The sequence below is a fragment of the Antrostomus carolinensis genome, unplaced genomic scaffold, assembly GCF_000700745.2.
Source record: "Antrostomus carolinensis isolate BGI_N321 unplaced genomic scaffold, ASM70074v2 scaffold45940, whole genome shotgun sequence".
Taxonomy (NCBI): domain Eukaryota; kingdom Metazoa; phylum Chordata; class Aves; order Caprimulgiformes; family Caprimulgidae; genus Antrostomus; species Antrostomus carolinensis.
Window position 1 is genome coordinate 11,670 of NW_010289985.1, and position 18,469 is coordinate 30,138.

The window sequence follows — 18,469 nt, forward strand, 5'->3', positions numbered from 1 at the left end:
TTGACTGTACAAAAAGCAGACCAAGTAGGCAATCCCTGTAAATGGAACACTTTGGAAAACTGTCAAGACAGGAGACAGCAACTTTGTGGAGTTAGGGGCAACAGGCGGGCAAGCAGCACACTGCACAGGCTCTGAGAAACCTTTGGAACCCTGAAACCATCACTTCTTCAAGAAGAGTGCTCCCTGCTCCTAAAACAGAAGCACTCTCACACCGACAGCTCTTTTACTAAACCTTCTTGTTCCATCTGAAACACGGGGACTTCGCTACCGCCACATTTTTCAGATGCTCTTGTGCAGCAGCTCCCAGTTCTTCCGATGTCATTCCGACAGATCTTTTATCTTGTCACTGGCTGTGCGTTCTGAAAACATCTTTGGTGTACTCCAATGTGTCTCACCTTAAACATTCCAGTCAACTGCTTGCCAATGTTATTTGTGTATTCCCTCTCTATTAGCCACCTCTCTTTTCATTCCATTTAATTCTAGCCACGTTGACATCTGACATGTCTTTCTCCACAGCTCACAGTGCGAGTAGTTTTCTGTATGTCAGATATTACAGATTTTTCTATGGCAGCTGTTCATAAAGATTACAAACAGCACATCTTGGTAAGTCTCCAGATTATTCTTAGATATGCCTGGAAAGCCTTTACACTGGAGTTAATTCATAGGGATTGGTTTGCAGGACAAGGCTGCTGCACTTCCTGATCAGCATCAGGGTTACACTGGCATGTCTCACTTTCGTTATGTATGGTTCTAACACTTCTACCTTTACTCTCAGTTACACTTACTATTCTGCTTGAGCTCCTGAAGTGGTAAACAGTTTTAGGTCAGTCTCAGAAATTATTATTAGTGTTCTTCACTACATATTGGTTTTCACAGCCTTAAGCATCTCGGTGTTGATTTTCAATGCCATTGACTTTACAGAGGGCTGGAGGTCACTCATTTTGGCCTGTGCTTCTCGTTGCAGATCGGACAGCAGGAAAATGTCATCAGAAAGGTTAAGTCTCTGATATTCCCCTCTCTTGTTCTACTGCATTTCTCTTCAAACAACCTAGTACCAAGAGGAAATTATGCAATGCCTACAGTTATTTCAAATTGCTTAGTCTGCCATTGCATATATATATTAATGGGTATAACAACTCTGCAGAAACCTCAAATGATGCTGATGTTTCTGAGGGACAGCAGAGTAAATCAATGACTTCCATAAGATGTGCCTGTCCATCTTGTGGATTTCTTATCTGTCATTAAGATTTTACAAAAACTCCAAATTACCATTCCTGTGACCGATTTATTGAGGCAGATACACTTATTCTTTGATTTTTGTAAATTATTTTCCCTCTCTGAACCCTAACCATTTTAGTTGTAGAGCTTATTATTGTAATTTTCTGTAGTCAAAGAGAACAGAGAAATAATTGCACATGTATCAAGCACAAATGCCATCTCTGCACCTTTAGCTCTCATTAGGGTCCTCTTTCTTTGGTAGATCTCCCGTTTAATAATTTTTTTTCCAGATTTTGTGGCTTTTTTCCTTGCATTTTTGTACAGCATTTATCAATTGTTTTCTTCTCCTGTCCTCAACCTTTTTTTAAGAACTTCCATTGGGTAATATCCCTTCACCTTTCAGCTACTCTCTTTGTTTCTACCCTACTGATGGGTCTGTTCAATATTAAGATCACCTCTTCTTTTTGTATCAGGGATTGCCCATTGCCTCACTGTTCAAACAAACATATTTATTTGTCATATTTTCATTAAGCTGCTCATACTATGCTGGATATCTCACTTGTGCTTTCCTTTTTTTCCTTTTACCCATCCAGAGATGTTATACCACATCTTCTTACAGTTTGAAAGTGTAGGACTGTGTGTCTGCAGCAATTGTAACTGCAAAAATCTCAATTCTATGTCCTGATACTCTTTTAACCTCAGAAACGTGCAGAGGAAACTTCTACTGACTTTCCATTATATGAATCTGCAAGAATCTATTATTTCTTTGCATGACTAACCCTTGTTGGATTATCACCTACAGTAAAGCTTTATCATTCAACAGCTTTTGATAAGGCTAAAAAAGAAGAAATTCAGTTTACTGCCATGGACTTAGCCTCTAAAAGGTCAAATAAGCAAAATATTCAACACATTTATCGCCTGGATAAACCCAGTCATCTTCAACTATCAATAACTGATTCTAATCTTTGATATTCTGAATATCTCAAGCACAGCAGAACTAACCCTAAAATTCTGCCAAGTACCCATTCTGCTTGCAGCTGAAAGAATGGATAGCCTTCAGCTTGCGTGGACTTAGTAAGAATTTTTCCATACCTGCATGCTCAGGGGGGTTCTCTGAGCCAGGGAAGAGCGAAAGCCCTTCCTCCTCCATCTCAAATACACTTGCCACCCTCTTCCCATGATCCTGTGTGCTGAGTTGAGTGGGACCCATGGAGGCCACACAGGAAGGGCTCAGTCCAATCTCATCGCTGCAGCATTGTTACTGCCCAGCAAGGGGCCACAGGGGTCTTTCTTCAAGGTCTTCAGTTTCTCTCTGCTACTGAAAGTCAGAAAGGAAGTACCTGTGGAAAAAACAGATGCAAAAGAGGCAAGAGTTCAACTGCTGAGGCTATTAACTCCCAAAATCTATTACAAGCTGCATCACAAGCCAGCTTCAAGATTTTATTTCCTTATTTATTAAAAGGGACAATTAACTTTGTTTTACCAATGCTTATGTTCTGTTTAAACACATTAACAAACTGTGGTAAAAGGTACAAGATCAGCACACCCAGGAGCAAAACTGTCTTTTTATTGCCAAAGTATCCAAGCAGGACAAGTCTTCATTACTGCTAACACCACCATGGGACTTCAGCCCTGACCTCTCCAAGTGTGTAAGAGGGAAATTCCAGACTTTAACACCGATGGCCTTTCTTAAAGCTTCCAGTAATAAATAGCTCATTGCTGCCAGCTGCCCTGGATTTTGTGGCATGTACTGCAGAGAAATTGCAGAAAACTGTAAAAGATCATTTTGATGCAACTATTTAGCAAAGACTACAGATCAACAAATTTCCCCATTAATATCAGTAGCCAAAGGCCGTGCCAAAGATCAATGATGTATCGAAGATGAGGATGACAAATCCCCCCCTCACTTAGAGCAAGAAATTGAAAGCCAGCATCATACCTATACCTAAATGACCATTATGCCACCCTCAGGAAATAGATTTACTACCAGCTTTCTGGGGATACCCTTTTCTGGAACCTGGAAACCATCTTTGTTATACAGCATTAATTCCACTACAGAACCTGAACCTGGAAAACAAATTAATTCACTTTATCCAAAAAGCCCCACCCACACAAAACAAGGCCTTACTGGTTTGACTGCACAGACTTAGTGAAACTGATACAAACTGCTCATCTGGCTGAACACACGTTTGATCAGTTGATCTTAACTCAGTGATTTACCAATGCAAGCTAAAGAGATTAACTGTTTTAAAAAGCAACTACATTAAAGGCCTGTAGCACTTTAACTAGAGTGATTGAGTCCAAGCCTGGAAGCCTGCCACTCTTGGAAAGACAGGAGGTGACAGAAAGCTGTGCGGTAGCTCAGATACAAAAGCAGCAGGTAAGCAGGGGCATGCCTCACACACTGCAGTGCTGACTGGGAAGAAGAGGCAGAGGACCACAGTCAAGTCCCTTCTTCCCTCCTGGGTGTTTGGACCAGACCGTGCAACTTTTCTTAGTATGCCAAAGGCAAAGATGAAAGCAGTACTCCCACAAACCAGCCCCCTCCCAGTACCCTGAAACAGTCATGAAGTATCAATGCAGTCGTACTGACAAGCCTGCTGAGCTCCTGCCACCTCCCATTACACTGCAGGTGTTAAAACCACAGGGCATATTAATTCAAATTACCTTTGTAAACACAGCCTCAGACTGCACAAGGGATTTGGAGCTCCTTACCCTTTGGTGCACGTAGCTACTGAATCACTGGAGAAACAGGCTATCTAGGATAAAAGCAGGGGGAGTAAATATGAAACTCAAAGCCATAGAAAAGAAGAAGCCCTATTTTGGGAGACTACAACCTAACTGAAGCTCCGAAGAGAAGGACTTGGGAGTGGTGGTGAGTGAGAAGCTGAACACGAGCAGACAATGTGCACTTCCAGCCCAGAGGCCAATAACCGTGTCCTGGGCTGCATCAAGAGCAGCGTGGGCAGCAGGTCGAGGGAGGGGATTCTGCCCCTCTACTCCGCTCTTGTAAGGCCTCACCTGGAGTGCTGTGTCCAGTTCTGGAGCCCCCAACATAAGAAAGACATGGACCAGTTAGAACAAGTCCAGAGGAGGCCACGAGGATGATCTGAGGACTGGAGCACCTCTCCTGTGAGGACAGGCTGAAAGAGTTGGGGCTGTTCAGCCTGAAGAAGAGAAGGCTCTGGGGAGATCTTATAGCGGCCTCCCAGTACCTGAAGGGGCTACAAGAAAGCTGGGGAGGGACTTTTCATAAGGGCAACTAATGACAAGACAAGGGGAAATGGGTTTAAACTGAAAGAGGGGAGGTTTAGAGGAGATATTAGGAAGAAGTTTTTCACTGTGAGGGTGGTGAGACACTGGAACAGGTTGCCCAGAGAAGCTGTGGATGCTCCTCCCTGGAAGTGTTCAAGGCCAGGTTGGATGAGGCTTTGAGCAACCTGGCCTAGTGGAAGGTGTCCCTGCTGATGGCAGGGGGGTTGGAACTGGATGATCTTTAAGGTCCCTTCCAACCCAAACCATTCTATGATTCTATGATTTGCAATCAATGCACAGAGACCCGCAGTCCTCAAAGGAAGAATGATGTGGCTATCACAATCAACTTTAAAAAAAAACCCCAAAAGTCTCCACAGTAAATCCTGCAGCAACTGAAAACCTTGTGGAGAGGCTCAGAGCATGAGATGGAGATAGGAACTTCACTGAAACAAATCCAAACCCAACTTGTATTCCCAGTCCCATGTAAGCTCCTCGCTGATGCTGATATCAGATTTCTCTGGACGTGTTTGGGCACGAAACAAGCAAGCTAAGCGCACTGCCTCAGTGCATCTCCACATTCCTTTAAACCACGCAAAAGGCTCATTCAAGCATTAATGATTGTGCAGAACAAATCACCAGCAGCAGTACCGCAGTAGTATTTCAAAGGAAGAGTTTGATCCCTCAGCTGAGGGACTGAGGGACAGTGCTCAAGGCCCTCTGCCTTCAGTTCAGTGACCCAGTCTTGCTGCATCCCAGCGACAACTGCGATGTATTCTGGAAAGCAAGAGAGCAGAGTACAGCCTGATGGGATTTGAAAACTGTTGTCATCCACACAACCATGACTGACATGGCAAGAACAAAACTTGCAGGACAGTCAGCAGGACATCTGGAGCCCAAAGGGGAGTTTCTATGAGACTGCAGACTTCCTGGCAATGTCTGAGAAGTTTGCAGCTACTAAAAGGGAGGGGAGTATAAATCCACGTGCACACCCAGGACACAGCGAGGGGTAAGGCCCATCAGCCGCTGCCTTCGTGCTGTAAAACCAACTCACACGTTCTTACTTCATGCACCAGCCTCCAGCCCTCCCAAAACAGAATGGGCCAGATAGGAGAGGTCTCTTGTCTTCTCTGCTCCTAAGACACAGCATTTTTTAGTTTTGTAGATCCAGTAACAGCTGCAGGCTGGGGAAAACCGGCCTAACTACACACAGCAGCACCCTGGTGCAAGGTAAAGAAACCTACACGGGCATTTCTGCCACAGGCACACAAAAGAGAGGCTGTGTGACTAGGCCAGGGAGTCAGTTTTCACAGAAATACATGAGGATTGTTTTCAAATTATTAAAAACCTTGTCGAGTTTTGTACTAATCATCACGTTATTAGAGGTTCACATCTTCCAATTTACAGCACCATGTCAACTGAAAATGTAGAAGGGTGATGCAAACCGTAACTGCCAAGAGGGAACACTGTCTTCTTGACATAATCTGCTGTGCTGCCTCTCACTGCCTGTCTCAAACTCTGTCAGTTTTAGACTGGACAAGTGACAAAAGATGAAGCAATCGCTTCTCTCTAACGCGGCGTCTAGAACAGAGGAACCTGATGAGCAGACATGTTCCACTGAGGAAGCACATCTAGATGAAAGGCTTAGGGAAACAACGTTCTGCCAGCCCTTGCCACCCATGTCTCAAATAAGACACTAAACACTTCTGAAATGTGTCACTACCAGCTTCACCCTTCACTCCATTCCTTCCCTCTCCCTTCCTTTTCTGAGACAACAGAACAACTGGGATACCGATGGCCTCAAGATCAGCACTCTTAGGACAGAAAGCCCTGCCTGTTAACAGAGACCAGAAGTGGCAGCCCTGGCTCTTGCACCTCACGCTAAATGCCAGAAACATTCATCACTTCCTCCAGCAACGGTCTCATCTCACCCCATTCCTCAGCCGAGTCCTCTTCCAAGCCCAGCTGAGGCACTTACGCACTCTTCCGGAAGTCTTTGATCTGACCTGTCATCAGCAGACACAAAGCTACAGAATATGGCTCATTTCTGTCCCACATTCACCAGGGACAAGTAAAGGAGATAGCACTGGCCACCACAGCACATACAGAGACCACCATGAGCCAGGTGAAGTTACTGTGACACACTTCTGCTGAACAGGTCTGTCCTCTCCCTGGCATTCCTTGTTTGGTGCTTTCTATGATATGTTTAAGGATCAGGAACCAGAGCAGATGCAAGCACATCTCTGGAGAAACTGTACCATGGAGTACAGGAATAATCAGAGGAACAGCCCAACACGCGCGTTACCTCCAAATACTGGATGTTCAGAGGAAACGGCGGCTTTTTAGGAAGTTTGTGCAAGTCTCTGGGATCTTTCAAAACAGGATTTACTGGTCAGAGTCCTGGTCCTGTAAATGACAAAATCCTACAGCCTTCTGCCAAGGGAAAATACATGGTAATGAATCACAAGCATGCACTCTGCAGCACGTCAGCATCGGCAGAAGCGACCTTACGTTTGTGTCCAGGTTGACAGGACGGTGCTCACGCATCGCACAGCTCTGCGCCAACAGGACTGTACCTAAAGCAGAATATAATTCGGCATTTTGGCTTCTAAATGAGTTGACTGAGATTTCACAGGACCCTACAGCACAGAACTAAGTCTCTTAGGAGACACTACTGTTCCCATCTCTTCATAAGGAGTAACCAGTATTTTGTGACCTACTACCCTTCCTATACTATCTCTGCTGTAGCTGCCAGAGTATTTTCACAAACCTGCCCAAAGAATTTGGTACTACCTAGTAGCTGCTTTAGAGAAACAACAGTTATTCCCAGCTCATGGTGGCTCATTTTTCCCTCTGCATCATCACATTTCTCAAGAAATGCTGGAGCAGCTAGCAGTAGGTCTGTAAGCAGGGCAAAAGGACACATACAACAGGTTTCAACCAGGAAAAAGTTGAAAGAGACATTTGTACCTTTCAGGGTAGAAAAAGAATCCTATGGAAATCTGTCACTTTGAAAATGAAGCAATGTTATGTGTGAAAACTGCTAAAACTGGTGAGGAAAAATAATCAACTCCAGAGTGTCAACAGGAGGGACAAGCCATGAAAATGCAATGTGTGCAAAGCAGGATAGCATAAAGAATGATTCTGAACAGTGGAAAGAACAGTTCTGTAACTCACAAGGAACAGAGACTAGCTCTGCACCCTGCTGTAAGCCTCTCTCTACTGAGACCTGCAGGGGGACAGTTTGAAATTGTACTATCTGTTTTGATCTCTCAGAAGCATAAAGACAACCACAAACCAGAAGGAGTCTGCAAGCCACCGTCAGTCCCAAGCTGATAAAAAACCCTAGAGCCTCCCAATTGCTTTGATTTGCTGTGGAGCTCAGCTTCAGCTGACCAAGAGCAGCTGCCCCAGCGTGCAGCACTGGCTCCTGAGCCTTGCAAGTTGTTGCCAACTCCATCAACTCCGCAGAAGAGTCCTACCAGTCACTCCTGACTGCACAGCCTGCTCCTCTGGGATGAGCAGCTGCATCCTGGTCTCTTGTCCCTAATTTAAGGGTCTTATTCCCACTTCTGCCACTCTAGCTCCGAGTTTGAGAGACCTCCCCCCAACCCCTTACTTTGTCTTTTACTCCTGCTGCTGACTATCTCCTTTATTACCCATGACTTTGCTGACTTCTGGCATGGCCTTTGCCCACATATTTGTCTCTTCCTTTGAACTGGTGCATCCCTGAGCTCGACTGGGTTGTCACTGCAGCACCCAGCTCTCACTGTGAAGAATTCCTTTGGTTTTGGCCTGGTCTCAACACACAGCACGCCATCTCCTACCAGGTCACGTATGGATGCCACGGCAGAGTTCAGAGAACAACAGCAGAAGTGACTAACAACTGGACAGATTAAAATAAATAAACAAGTATCACTTGGTTGAAAGAGTAGTAGGAAGAGAAGCCAGAAGGTGTAATGATGGTGTACAGCAGGATGAAAGGCATTATTCTGAAAGACGGTTCACCTAAAAGGAATAGGAGGAAACTGAGGAAGGGAAAGTCAGGCTATTACACAAAAACACCCTAAAGGTGAGTGCTGGGAGACTGAAGGGCAGTGTCCATACTTTTCCTTCCAAAATCAGGCCTAATATTGCAACTGAAATGCAAAGAGGTCTGCAGACATTTCTGAATCTGAACCCAATTCGATTAAAATGCTCTTGACCCACAGAATGTGCTATTATAAACAAACAATGGCAGCAACAGAAGTTCCAAGCCAGTTCCACCCTACCTCAGGTAAGGAACAAAAGACTGAAACAAAAAAAGAAGTCTTTCTCCACTGAGCAAATTGGTTAGCAAAGTGAATTAGGATCGTAAGGCACAACTGTTCTACCAAATAGAATGTAATAATTCAGGGGAGAATCAGCCCAAAGTACTTTTGCTTTGCTCCACATTTAAAAAAAAAAAAAAACAACAACCAAACTTTGTCTATAATCTTCAGAGCACAGGATTTATTTCTTTCCTACACAGCCTGTGGATCCTGCTGTTTTGGGAACAGGCTTCCCAAATTGTTCATCAGATGAAGACAGAATGTGCTGACTCCAGTGCCACCCAAGAACCTACAAGCTCTGCAAAGGAATTCCTCAGCACAACAGTAACTGTTCTGCGAGAAGCCAGCTCTCCTGTTCACACACCTCACGCAGCAGGAGATGCTCCCTCCCCTCTCACCTGCCTCTCATTACTCCTCCTTGCCTGTCAAAGGCTGAGGTTTTGGGTTTGCCCTTCTCTTCACCTCTTGGTTTCTGCCTGATCAAAGAGTGTGACGTCAACACGAGGAGCAAGAGGAAAAGGGAGTGCACGTGTGACTGCGTTCGGGGTGGGCAAGATCCTGAAACAGGCTGTGCCTTTCTGTTTCCTCTCTCCCTCTCTCCAGACTGCCAGATGCCCTTGGTCCTGCAACTGAAAGGAGGAGAAAGGAGATGAGGTTACTGGAGTTCATTCACACTGCACACAGGGCTGCTCTCGCCTCTCTTCCTGTTTGCAGGGAAGTATCAGTCCCTCTGACAAAGGGAAAGAGAAAGAGGCAGAGATGGGGAGAGAGAGGAGATGATGGTAAGAGAGGAGAGACTTTTCCCTGGTTAATGAACTGGAAATGAATAACAAGTGCTATCAGGAGCGATGTGGCCACCTTGCTGCCATGAATTTCCTTCAAAGGCCATTGACACAAGTTCCCTTGAACTCTGGACAACAGCACAAGCCAGGTCTGGGTAACAAAGCTCCAGTCCCTTCTAGGCTTCCTACTGTCACATCAGCTCTCAGGCTTCTGGCTGACCTAAAGTATAACCACCTCAGGAAAGGTAAAATCTAGAGCGTGCATCGGACTACAGCAAGGAAGATGTAATAGTAGCAGCATCTCTCCACCTTCCCCTCCCCTCCAAGCTGTCTCATAAAATGACAAGTCATCCTTCCTCAGCTCTGCCTGGCCAGATGAGCTGTGAAGCCAGTATCCCGACGTGGGGAGCAGACAGAGCACAGCCACTCTGGAGCGACACCAGCTCCTGCAGCACCCGCAGGGATGAACACGAGCAGAACTTGCCGTTTGTAGCTGAACTGCAATAATCCCCCGTGTCTGGCTGCGAATCCAGCTCGTGGACAGCTCGACACTGCTATCAGCACCGACCTTCAGATGGCAGGAAGCACGACTGAGGCTTTGACACGGGCTTCCAACAGGAAAAATCCCATCTGTGCTCCTCCCAGGAGGACAAAACACACAAAGCAGAGCAGCTGCCCCCTCCTGCTAACAGAGGAGCAAAATGCAGCTCTCTGCCACTCCTTGGGAAGAAGGGGAAGGGAGGAGATCCAGCCTGGAGCCTTGTCTACAGAATTCTGTTTGTCAGCATCAGCTGTAATAGCAAACCCTTCCTATGAAAACTCACTCTAAAATGGCAACAGCATTCTTTTGCCAGTACTACTCACAATTTCCCCAAGCAAACTCAGCTCACCTACCAGTAAGTCTTTTTTTTTTCCCCTTGTACATCTAAATGTGTATATGCAAAGGTGGTTTTGGTTTGCATGAGGTTTTTTTTCTTCCCAGGGCTCCTCTATTGGCTAATGGTGTAATTCTTTTGCACTTCTAACCTCACCACACACACACAAAGAATAAAATTAAACTTGAAAAATGGTCAAGCAACCTAGAAAACTTCCTACTGCAAAATAATCTACTAACTAGCAAGTCTCTGCTTTGGAAAATTGAAGTTGAGATGTTTGCAGCTCATTACTACTGCTGCTGCTGACCAGCTTGTACACATCCTACGTGCAGTGACAGCTCATCAGGTCCTACTTGAAGGCTGAAAACAAGATCTGACCCCACCACCTTAGTTTCCTTATAAACACCACTGCATGGCACCAGGGAAAACATGCCCAAATACTCCTTTTATTTCCAAATTCCTTCTCTAGCTTTACTCAGCTATTAATACCTTGTTCTACACAATTATACATAGCTATCCAGAACATAACAGCCAGCCATCCTTTGAAGCAGTAGTTTTAAGAGCCAGAGCTTCCTCAGCTTCCCCAGAAAACAGGGTTTAAATGATACAGATCAGAGGTAATGGCAATAACTGGCTAGGTTCAAAAAGCTGTTTTTTTTAAAATGCAGCTTGCACAGGAATAAGAGAGGGGACGAGGAAAAACAAAAAGAAAAACAAACAAACAAAAAAGAGAGTTAGACAAGCCTCTCCCTTCAATCATTGTGGACTTCCACATGACAGAACAAAAGAAAACTCCACCTTGGATCCTACATTCCTCCTTTATGACCCTCAGTCCCACAGATGTTACAGCCTTGCTTCAGGGAACACCAGTCTGACTCAGAGCAGATTTGAGATGTCATCCCAATGCCATCTCCAAACTGAAGAGAGAGAGAGAGCAGAACTTTAAAAAAAGCAGCAAGAACAAATACCCAAAATAACATCCTGATAGTGGAGATTCCAAGGAAAAGAGTTAAACATGGTCCATGAGCAATAACAGCACCAACTAGATTATGCCTAGAGAAGAAGACTGCAAGCCTTTTTTCCGCATGTAGAAAATTATGATGATAAATAATCACACAACATACTGTTTACCCAATTTTTTCCTTAAAAATCCCCACCAAACTACGCAGTCAGGGAACAACATTTCGTGACCCATGCCTATTCTAGCCAAGTGCCTTTAGCAGCTGGCATGGTGGCAGGGAAATCCGCTCAGCTCTGCAAGTTGTCTCAGTGTCCCAAAGTGCTGTTGACTCCTCTGCACAGGAACACAGCACAATCCACTGTCAGCACCGAACTACTGATAAAACAGGTAACAGCAGTAAGAAGCAGAAGCAGCTGCAGTATTTTACCAGGAAGACAAGATGAGCAAGGACAAGTAAAGATGTAGGATGTATCACAGCAAAGCCAGGAAGAGAACTTAAAAGCCTCCAACTCCTAAACCTTTGTCCAGACCACCTTCTCTTTCAAACTGGTCTTCTGCAATGAAATAAAAGAATATGAAGACTAAGAGGCAAAAGAGGAAAGAACAGAATAAAGGAGAGGGCTGTTTACAGTACAATTGTTTGTTCATTGTTCCGATTTCCCCCTTTCCTCCCACCAAGAGTACTTTCATCAACACGCTGCAGATCACCCTAAGTGCAACAGAATTGTTTCTGGGAAACAGCCTTTTTATATAATGTATCTACGCAGCACTTAGTATCCAAGCACCATCCCACCTAATAGCATCGAAACAAATACTACCGCTCACAGGCAAAACACAAACACAGTGCTGGGTTGCAAAACAGGCAGGAAACTCATTAAGATTCCCTGAAGGGCAGTAGGGGAAAAGTACCAATTCCCATTCATAGAAATATCAGCCCTAGATGTATGGCAGAGGTCAGGAAGAAATGACAGTGCTACAGAACAACGAACACATCAGAGGGATCCTAGCACACAGTTTTAAATTGCTTCAAGATAAGACTGACTGTTAGTCTATTCCCACTCATCCATGACTGGGGATATATTTTGGCAGGTTTTGCTAGGAGAAGAGAGACAAGGGTTCCCACCCTGCAGCAGATGTATGTAGCCAAACCTAGATCAGCTGGAAGACTTCAGTAGGGCAAGAAGAGATCAGAAGAGCTGCCAAGAAACACAGTGAAGACTGGCATGGGGTGCAGGTCAGAAGAAAAGACTATTAAGAGCTTGTTGCAAAGTAAACTCACCCTGCTTTTGACTTCACTATCCTGGATCCTGGCTTATGTGGTCCAATTCTGCTTTGTTGGTCATTGCAACCAAACACTTAGAAGGTAGAGTAACAGCAAAATAAGGAGAAGGGATTTTTTTTGTTGGTTTTTTTTTTTATAAACCCACAGGGTGGAAGCTAAAATGGAAGGGTTAAAGGTCTGAAAATGAGAGAAAGAGGATCTGTGTGACAGGAAGGGAGCATGTGAGAGGGCGTGTGACAGACTGTGTAGCAGAATGTGTGTGTAGATCTCATTCCCTCCGAGGCTCTCGGCCAAATGTGGAGCTGAACTTTCTGCAGACTTTGTCCTGCCAAGTCATGTTCCCTTCTCACACTGCTTGACATCACCACAAATACTCAGCTGGAAAACAGTCCAGAGCCGGACAGAGTCCACCGCTCAAACAGCAGCCAGTGAAATGGCTGCACTCACGGCACACCCACCAGATGGGAAACCAGAGCCGCCGACCCTCCTCACAGGTTATCTCCAAGCGCCTGGGAGGTCTCGCGCGTCCAAAAACAGCCCTAAAAAGGCACAAAGAGATCAGAGGTGCTAACAGACAAATGCCTTTGCTATTGCCCAAGTAACACAGCCCAGAACAGACTGAAAATCTGCATAAAGGCTCTAAGAGAAGAAAGCAAAAGAACACAACCAACCATCAGGTCGTCAGGGTTTGTCACAAGCAACGCGCTGCAAGGAGCCCACTCCATCCCAACTCCATTCCCAACCCTGCCACGAGGAGAAGCCACCACACACGACCCACGGACAAAGCAGGAGGCAGTGGCTGTGCAAAGACTGAGGCTCTAGCAGGGTCAGCACCAAGTCAGCAAGCAAACATTACACTGTCAGAGCTCGTACCAGCTGACTTCTCAGAAATCACTGCGAACGCAAGACCAGCGCTGGAAAACGAGTGGGTGAGAGCGGGCAACGGGGCTAAGTCAACAGGTGGCTGGATTTCTTATCTTGATCCTTATATCAAGGGAGAAGGGTGGGGATGGCCCGCTGATTCTGGGACACTGCTGAAGGCACCACCCAGAGCGAGTATCAGGGAGTAGCAGTTGGAGATGATACTGAAACAGGGGAGGACAAAGTCTGCAGTTTCTTTTTGTTTTTTCCTCATCCTTCAGCCCCAGCTTGTTCCTTAAAAGCAGCATGATAGAAAATGTCCTCAAAGTACAGGTGAAAGGGAGAAAATTCATGTTTTCTTCAGGCAAAGCTTTCTGCTTTCTCCACTCCTGTTCTATTTCTAAGAAAACAAACAGCAACTTGCGAGCTTTCTGGAGACCAAGGGGAAATTTTTCTTCAGTCCCACATAGCCCAGAATCACAGAATGTCAGGGATTGGAAGGGACCTCGAAAGATCATCCAGTCCAATCCCCCTGCCAGAGCAGGAACCTAAATGAGATCACACAGGAAGGCGTCCAGGTGGGTCTTGAATGTCTCCAGAGAAGGAGACTCCACACCCTCCCTGGGCAGCCTGTCCCAGGGCTCTGTCACCCTCACTGTAAAGAAGTTTCTTCTCAAGTTTAAGCAGAACCTCCTGTGCTCCAGCTCACACCCATTGCTCCTTGTCCTGTCACTGGGCATCACAGAAGGTTGAGTCCTCTCTTCTCAGACACACCGAGGTAACAGAAGCTGCATCATACGACCTATGCTTATCAGTATTTTCCATTTTAAAACACTCCACACAACAGAAGTTCCCTCTTCCTTTGCTAAGGAAGGGAGCCTGACAACTTCCTTAAAGGTCTGAGCAGTGCAACTTTGCCTGTCCACACTCTACATGGACCTTAAATCACACCCGAGGGCTTCCTGCCCAGATCTGCAGATGCCTGAGAATCTGTCCCGCTCAGCAGCTGTAAACACAGAAGCCATCTTTTGAACTTCTTCCTGGCCCTTTCACAAGAAACCAGAATATTATTCCTTTCCTACAGACAACAGCCAAGGGTGGGAAGCAGTCAAAAGCACCAGAACCACAAAGTTGTTATTTGAAGGCAAGGTGACAGCTTCTCCATCCCCTCAGAAGGCACCCAAGCCGAAGCACGCTGCTGAGGAGAGCCGGCCGTAGGACTCTTGCTGCGTGCACATCTGCGTGCCTGTCAAGGCAAAAACCCTCACAGAGAGTCTCAAAGGCTGTGCCAGTTCAACCTCATGTGTCCACAAACATGTGGACGTGGGTTCCTGCTGGTAGGTGGCTCAAGAAGCCACTACACGTGCGTATCTGAAAGGCTGTGTGTGTAAAATCCTCCAGGAAAATGCACTGACATGGCATGTGGAATTCCTTTGGGGGCTGGCATATTTCTGCATGTATATCCCTGGCAACCGAGATACACTACAGAGCTGTTGCAGAAACCTACCTCTTTGCCCTCATTTCATAAGGGCCCTAGATAGACTGTTTAAATTCCAAACATTTTCCTTTAAATGGATTTTGCACACGTATTTCAAGATCAGACTAATTAAATTTATTTTCTCAGTTAATGATAATTTCTGATAAAGCCTAAACCAGTCGTTTAGACAAACACAAACACATCCTGTCCAAGCAGTTGCTGGAGAATCACAGAATAGTGGGGGTTGGAAGGGACCTCAGGAGATCATCTAGTCCAACCCCCCAAATACTTAAAAGTACATAATTCCTGAACTCTGTAAAGTCACCAAGTCCATAATCTACTGAAGTACCAAGCAAATCTTTCTTAAAAAGGGCAGAAAGATTAGTTTCTCCAATTCACCTATGAAATCAGTTCAGTTCACTCAAAGCTGGGGGAGGCAGCATAAAATGGTGTGAAGCTGGTTTCTCTTTCCCAATCTCTGAATACAAACAAGGCAAGGGAGGATGAGTTATGTTCATTCTAAGATCTGGAAGGACACAATGACCAAAAACAACTGGTTCATTTTGCTAAGTACAGATAACATTACCCTGTTAAAATAAGTCAGTTTTAAAAGCACACACTCCAGCAAGCATATCTGCTTTTATGTACCCAGTGCATGATTACAGTCTAATTATAAAAAAACCTGAGTGTGTAATTTAACCTTTTTATTCAAAGGCAGTTTTGAACAAGTCACAAGGAAAGAAACTACTCACCTAGTAAACACAAACCATCATTTTCTAACATTTATTGTCATATAATTGCATTAATGGGTGTATGTAGATGCACTGTATCACCCTGTTTAGCAAGAAGTAGCAATAGATGAGCTTTACCAATTAGAATAAACCTTCCTGTTAAGAAAGTATCCAACACAAAACAAAGCTTAAATGAACTACATTTAAATCACCAACTTTAATCATGGTTTAAATCAGTAAGTGGTAAGTAAGCCCAGATTTATACCTTGTTCGTTCCAGAGCTGTGCTAGGACCAGGGGGCCCAGACTGCCCCTCTTCCCGGAGGGAGACAGGATTCAACTCCCCTGCCCAGCTCATTTCAATAAATTTTACAAGTATATTTGCTAATATTGTTTTTAAAACCTTCAAACAAACCAGAAAGCCTTACATGCCAGGAGACACCTACTCTCTTGTCAGTCATCTGCTTTAGCAATCAGTCTGATACTCATCTACCATCTTTTATTTACATCCCAGAGAGGTTTCTATGCGTACACAATACAACCTGACTCTGCAGCACGGCTTTTAAATTGCTTCCATCCTCACATCCCACGAGATAGTTCTCCTACTTTATCCTACAAACACTAGTTTTGGTTTGGTCTGTTCAAAACAAGAATTAGATTTCTCATTCTCTAACACTGCTCTCTTCATTTCTTCATCAGCTTCCCACTAAATAAACATTGATCTCTTCCCCTCCCTTAAACACACGGGATGGCTGTAGCGCTCTGCTGTCCTCGGTGCGTGACCCTAAATAGCCTTTGCCCTCCTCAAATAAGATTCTTAAAAGCTTGGCAGTGTAAACTTCAAAGCAATTTATGAAATTATACTGAAACTGTGCCTATCACCCTAACATTTTCTGACATTGAATAAAGCAAGTAATTTTGCTTTACAGGAAATCTGGTTTTGAGATCTCCAGACCTCCAAGTACAAGCTACACAGGCTCCAGGGGTGTCTCCTTTTTAGTGAGGACACAAGAAAGGAATTTGTCTATGCTCCAAAAATGGAAAAGGGGTATTTTGTCCTGAGCAGGAAGTCACAGAACAAAAACCACACAGGAATGCTAAAGTAACCCACCACACTGCTTCTAATAGAGAAATTTTTGAGATCTGTCAGAACACAGCCAGCCTCCTCTAATTTAGCAATGTTCTACACATCTCTCAAACCAAACTGACTCCAACACAGCTTCTAGCTGCAGTAAGCGCAACGAAAACGCCAAGTCAAACGTTGTATGTTAGCAGATGTATAATCTAACAACCAAGTTCAACCTGTTTGTAGCCTAAATGCAGACCTACACCTGTCAACAGGAAGCATTCCCCTAAATTCAATCCTAAAATGAAGTTTCCTTCCCACCAAGACAGTTTCCACAGCCCAGAGAATGTGATTTTTGCCTTCCTAAATTAATAGGCTGTGAGGAAGACAAGGTAACATATCCTACTGGAGATCAGCTGAACAATTTCCCCCAATGAAATAAGATTATCTTTGTACAGAATCATAGAATAGTTTGGGTTAAGGATCATCTAGTTCCACTCCCCCTGCCATGGGCAGGGACACCTACAACAGGTTTGACCTCAGTTCTGAAACATTGATTTTTCTCTAAGATTGTCAGGTCTGTGAATCTTATTACTTGGGAGGGCTGGGATGGGAGGGAGAGTGACTGACAGACAATCTGATGAGCTTTCCTATTCAACATGCAAAGACCCACACATCTGTGACAATGAGACTTTCACAGCAGCTGCTTCCAGCGCAAAAAGCAGGATCATCCTTCAATGCATTCAAGACAAAGCACATTATGTTCTAACTCTTCCTTGGGCAGATGGCAACGTGACTTCTGAAAAACAGCAACAGTTAAAAGACCTTAAATTCAAAACTTAACATTTTGAAAACTGTCAGTCTTGATAGCCATACCATCACAGACCAGATCTAATTACCAGAGACATGACTTTTGAGGTCTCAGACCATCACCCCTGGACTGAACATTTAACAACAGCAAAAAATACATCCTTCTGTTTACCACAGAACGAGCGCTCCGAGATGTGATGATTAATCCTAGACAAAGCACCTTTTTTGGAGAAAAAAAAAAAGTCAGAGCCATCAAACGCATTTTAACGTGCTGGAAACACAACTCTTCCTGCAGGTGGGAGATCAGGCTAAGGCAGCAAATCCGTGCTCTGTACTTGTAGGGCTGCACGGCTGTTCTTCTGCACACCCTCCGCCTGCCTCCTTGCTGCACAGCCAGCCGGTAAAGGAAACATGCTGACAAGGCACAGAGAGCTGTGGCAGCAGTAACTGGAAACAACTGACAACAGTAACCCAAGGCACACAGCCCGGACACACTAATTCTGCGATAAAAGTTTCCTGTTTCTTTATTTTTTTAGCTTAGGCAGTTTATATATATAGTCCCTGCTACAGCACTTCTTGCACCCCTCACCATACAAGTAGCTGGAGGTTTCCCCCAGCAGCTACAGAACTCACGAGCAGCTCTGCAACAACCCATCTTCCATCCTACCTGAGGCTGGTTTGGGTTTACTCCCCAGTTTTTATTTGAGGGGTGAGGAGGTTGTTCAACTATTTTCACCTCTGCTCTTCTCCAAAAGCTGGCCTCCCTGTATGAAGCAGGATGCGTGGGCATATGCATGTATGAAAAAGCAATATCATAGAATCATGGAATGGTTTGGGTTGGAAGG

At 44.8% G+C, this 18,469-nt stretch overlaps 1 protein-coding gene across 2 annotated transcripts in view; it reads right to left on the minus strand.

Moving 5' to 3' along the window:
• The window catches only part of LOC104528076 (oxysterols receptor LXR-alpha), a 12,897-nt gene extending 10,331 nt beyond the window's left edge, over positions 1 to 2,566 (minus strand). Inside the window, exon 1 of one of the 2 annotated variants that reach the window (XM_010171987.2) lies at positions 2,311 to 2,566. In XM_010171987.2, coding sequence (XP_010170289.1) covers positions 2,311 to 2,428 — 118 coding nt within the window. In that variant the 5' untranslated portion in view covers positions 2,429 to 2,566. The remainder of the gene's footprint in view (positions 1 to 2,310) is intronic. The other variant, XM_029086000.1, reaches the window with a different exon arrangement.
• Between the last annotated feature and the right edge of the window lie 15,903 nt (positions 2,567 to 18,469).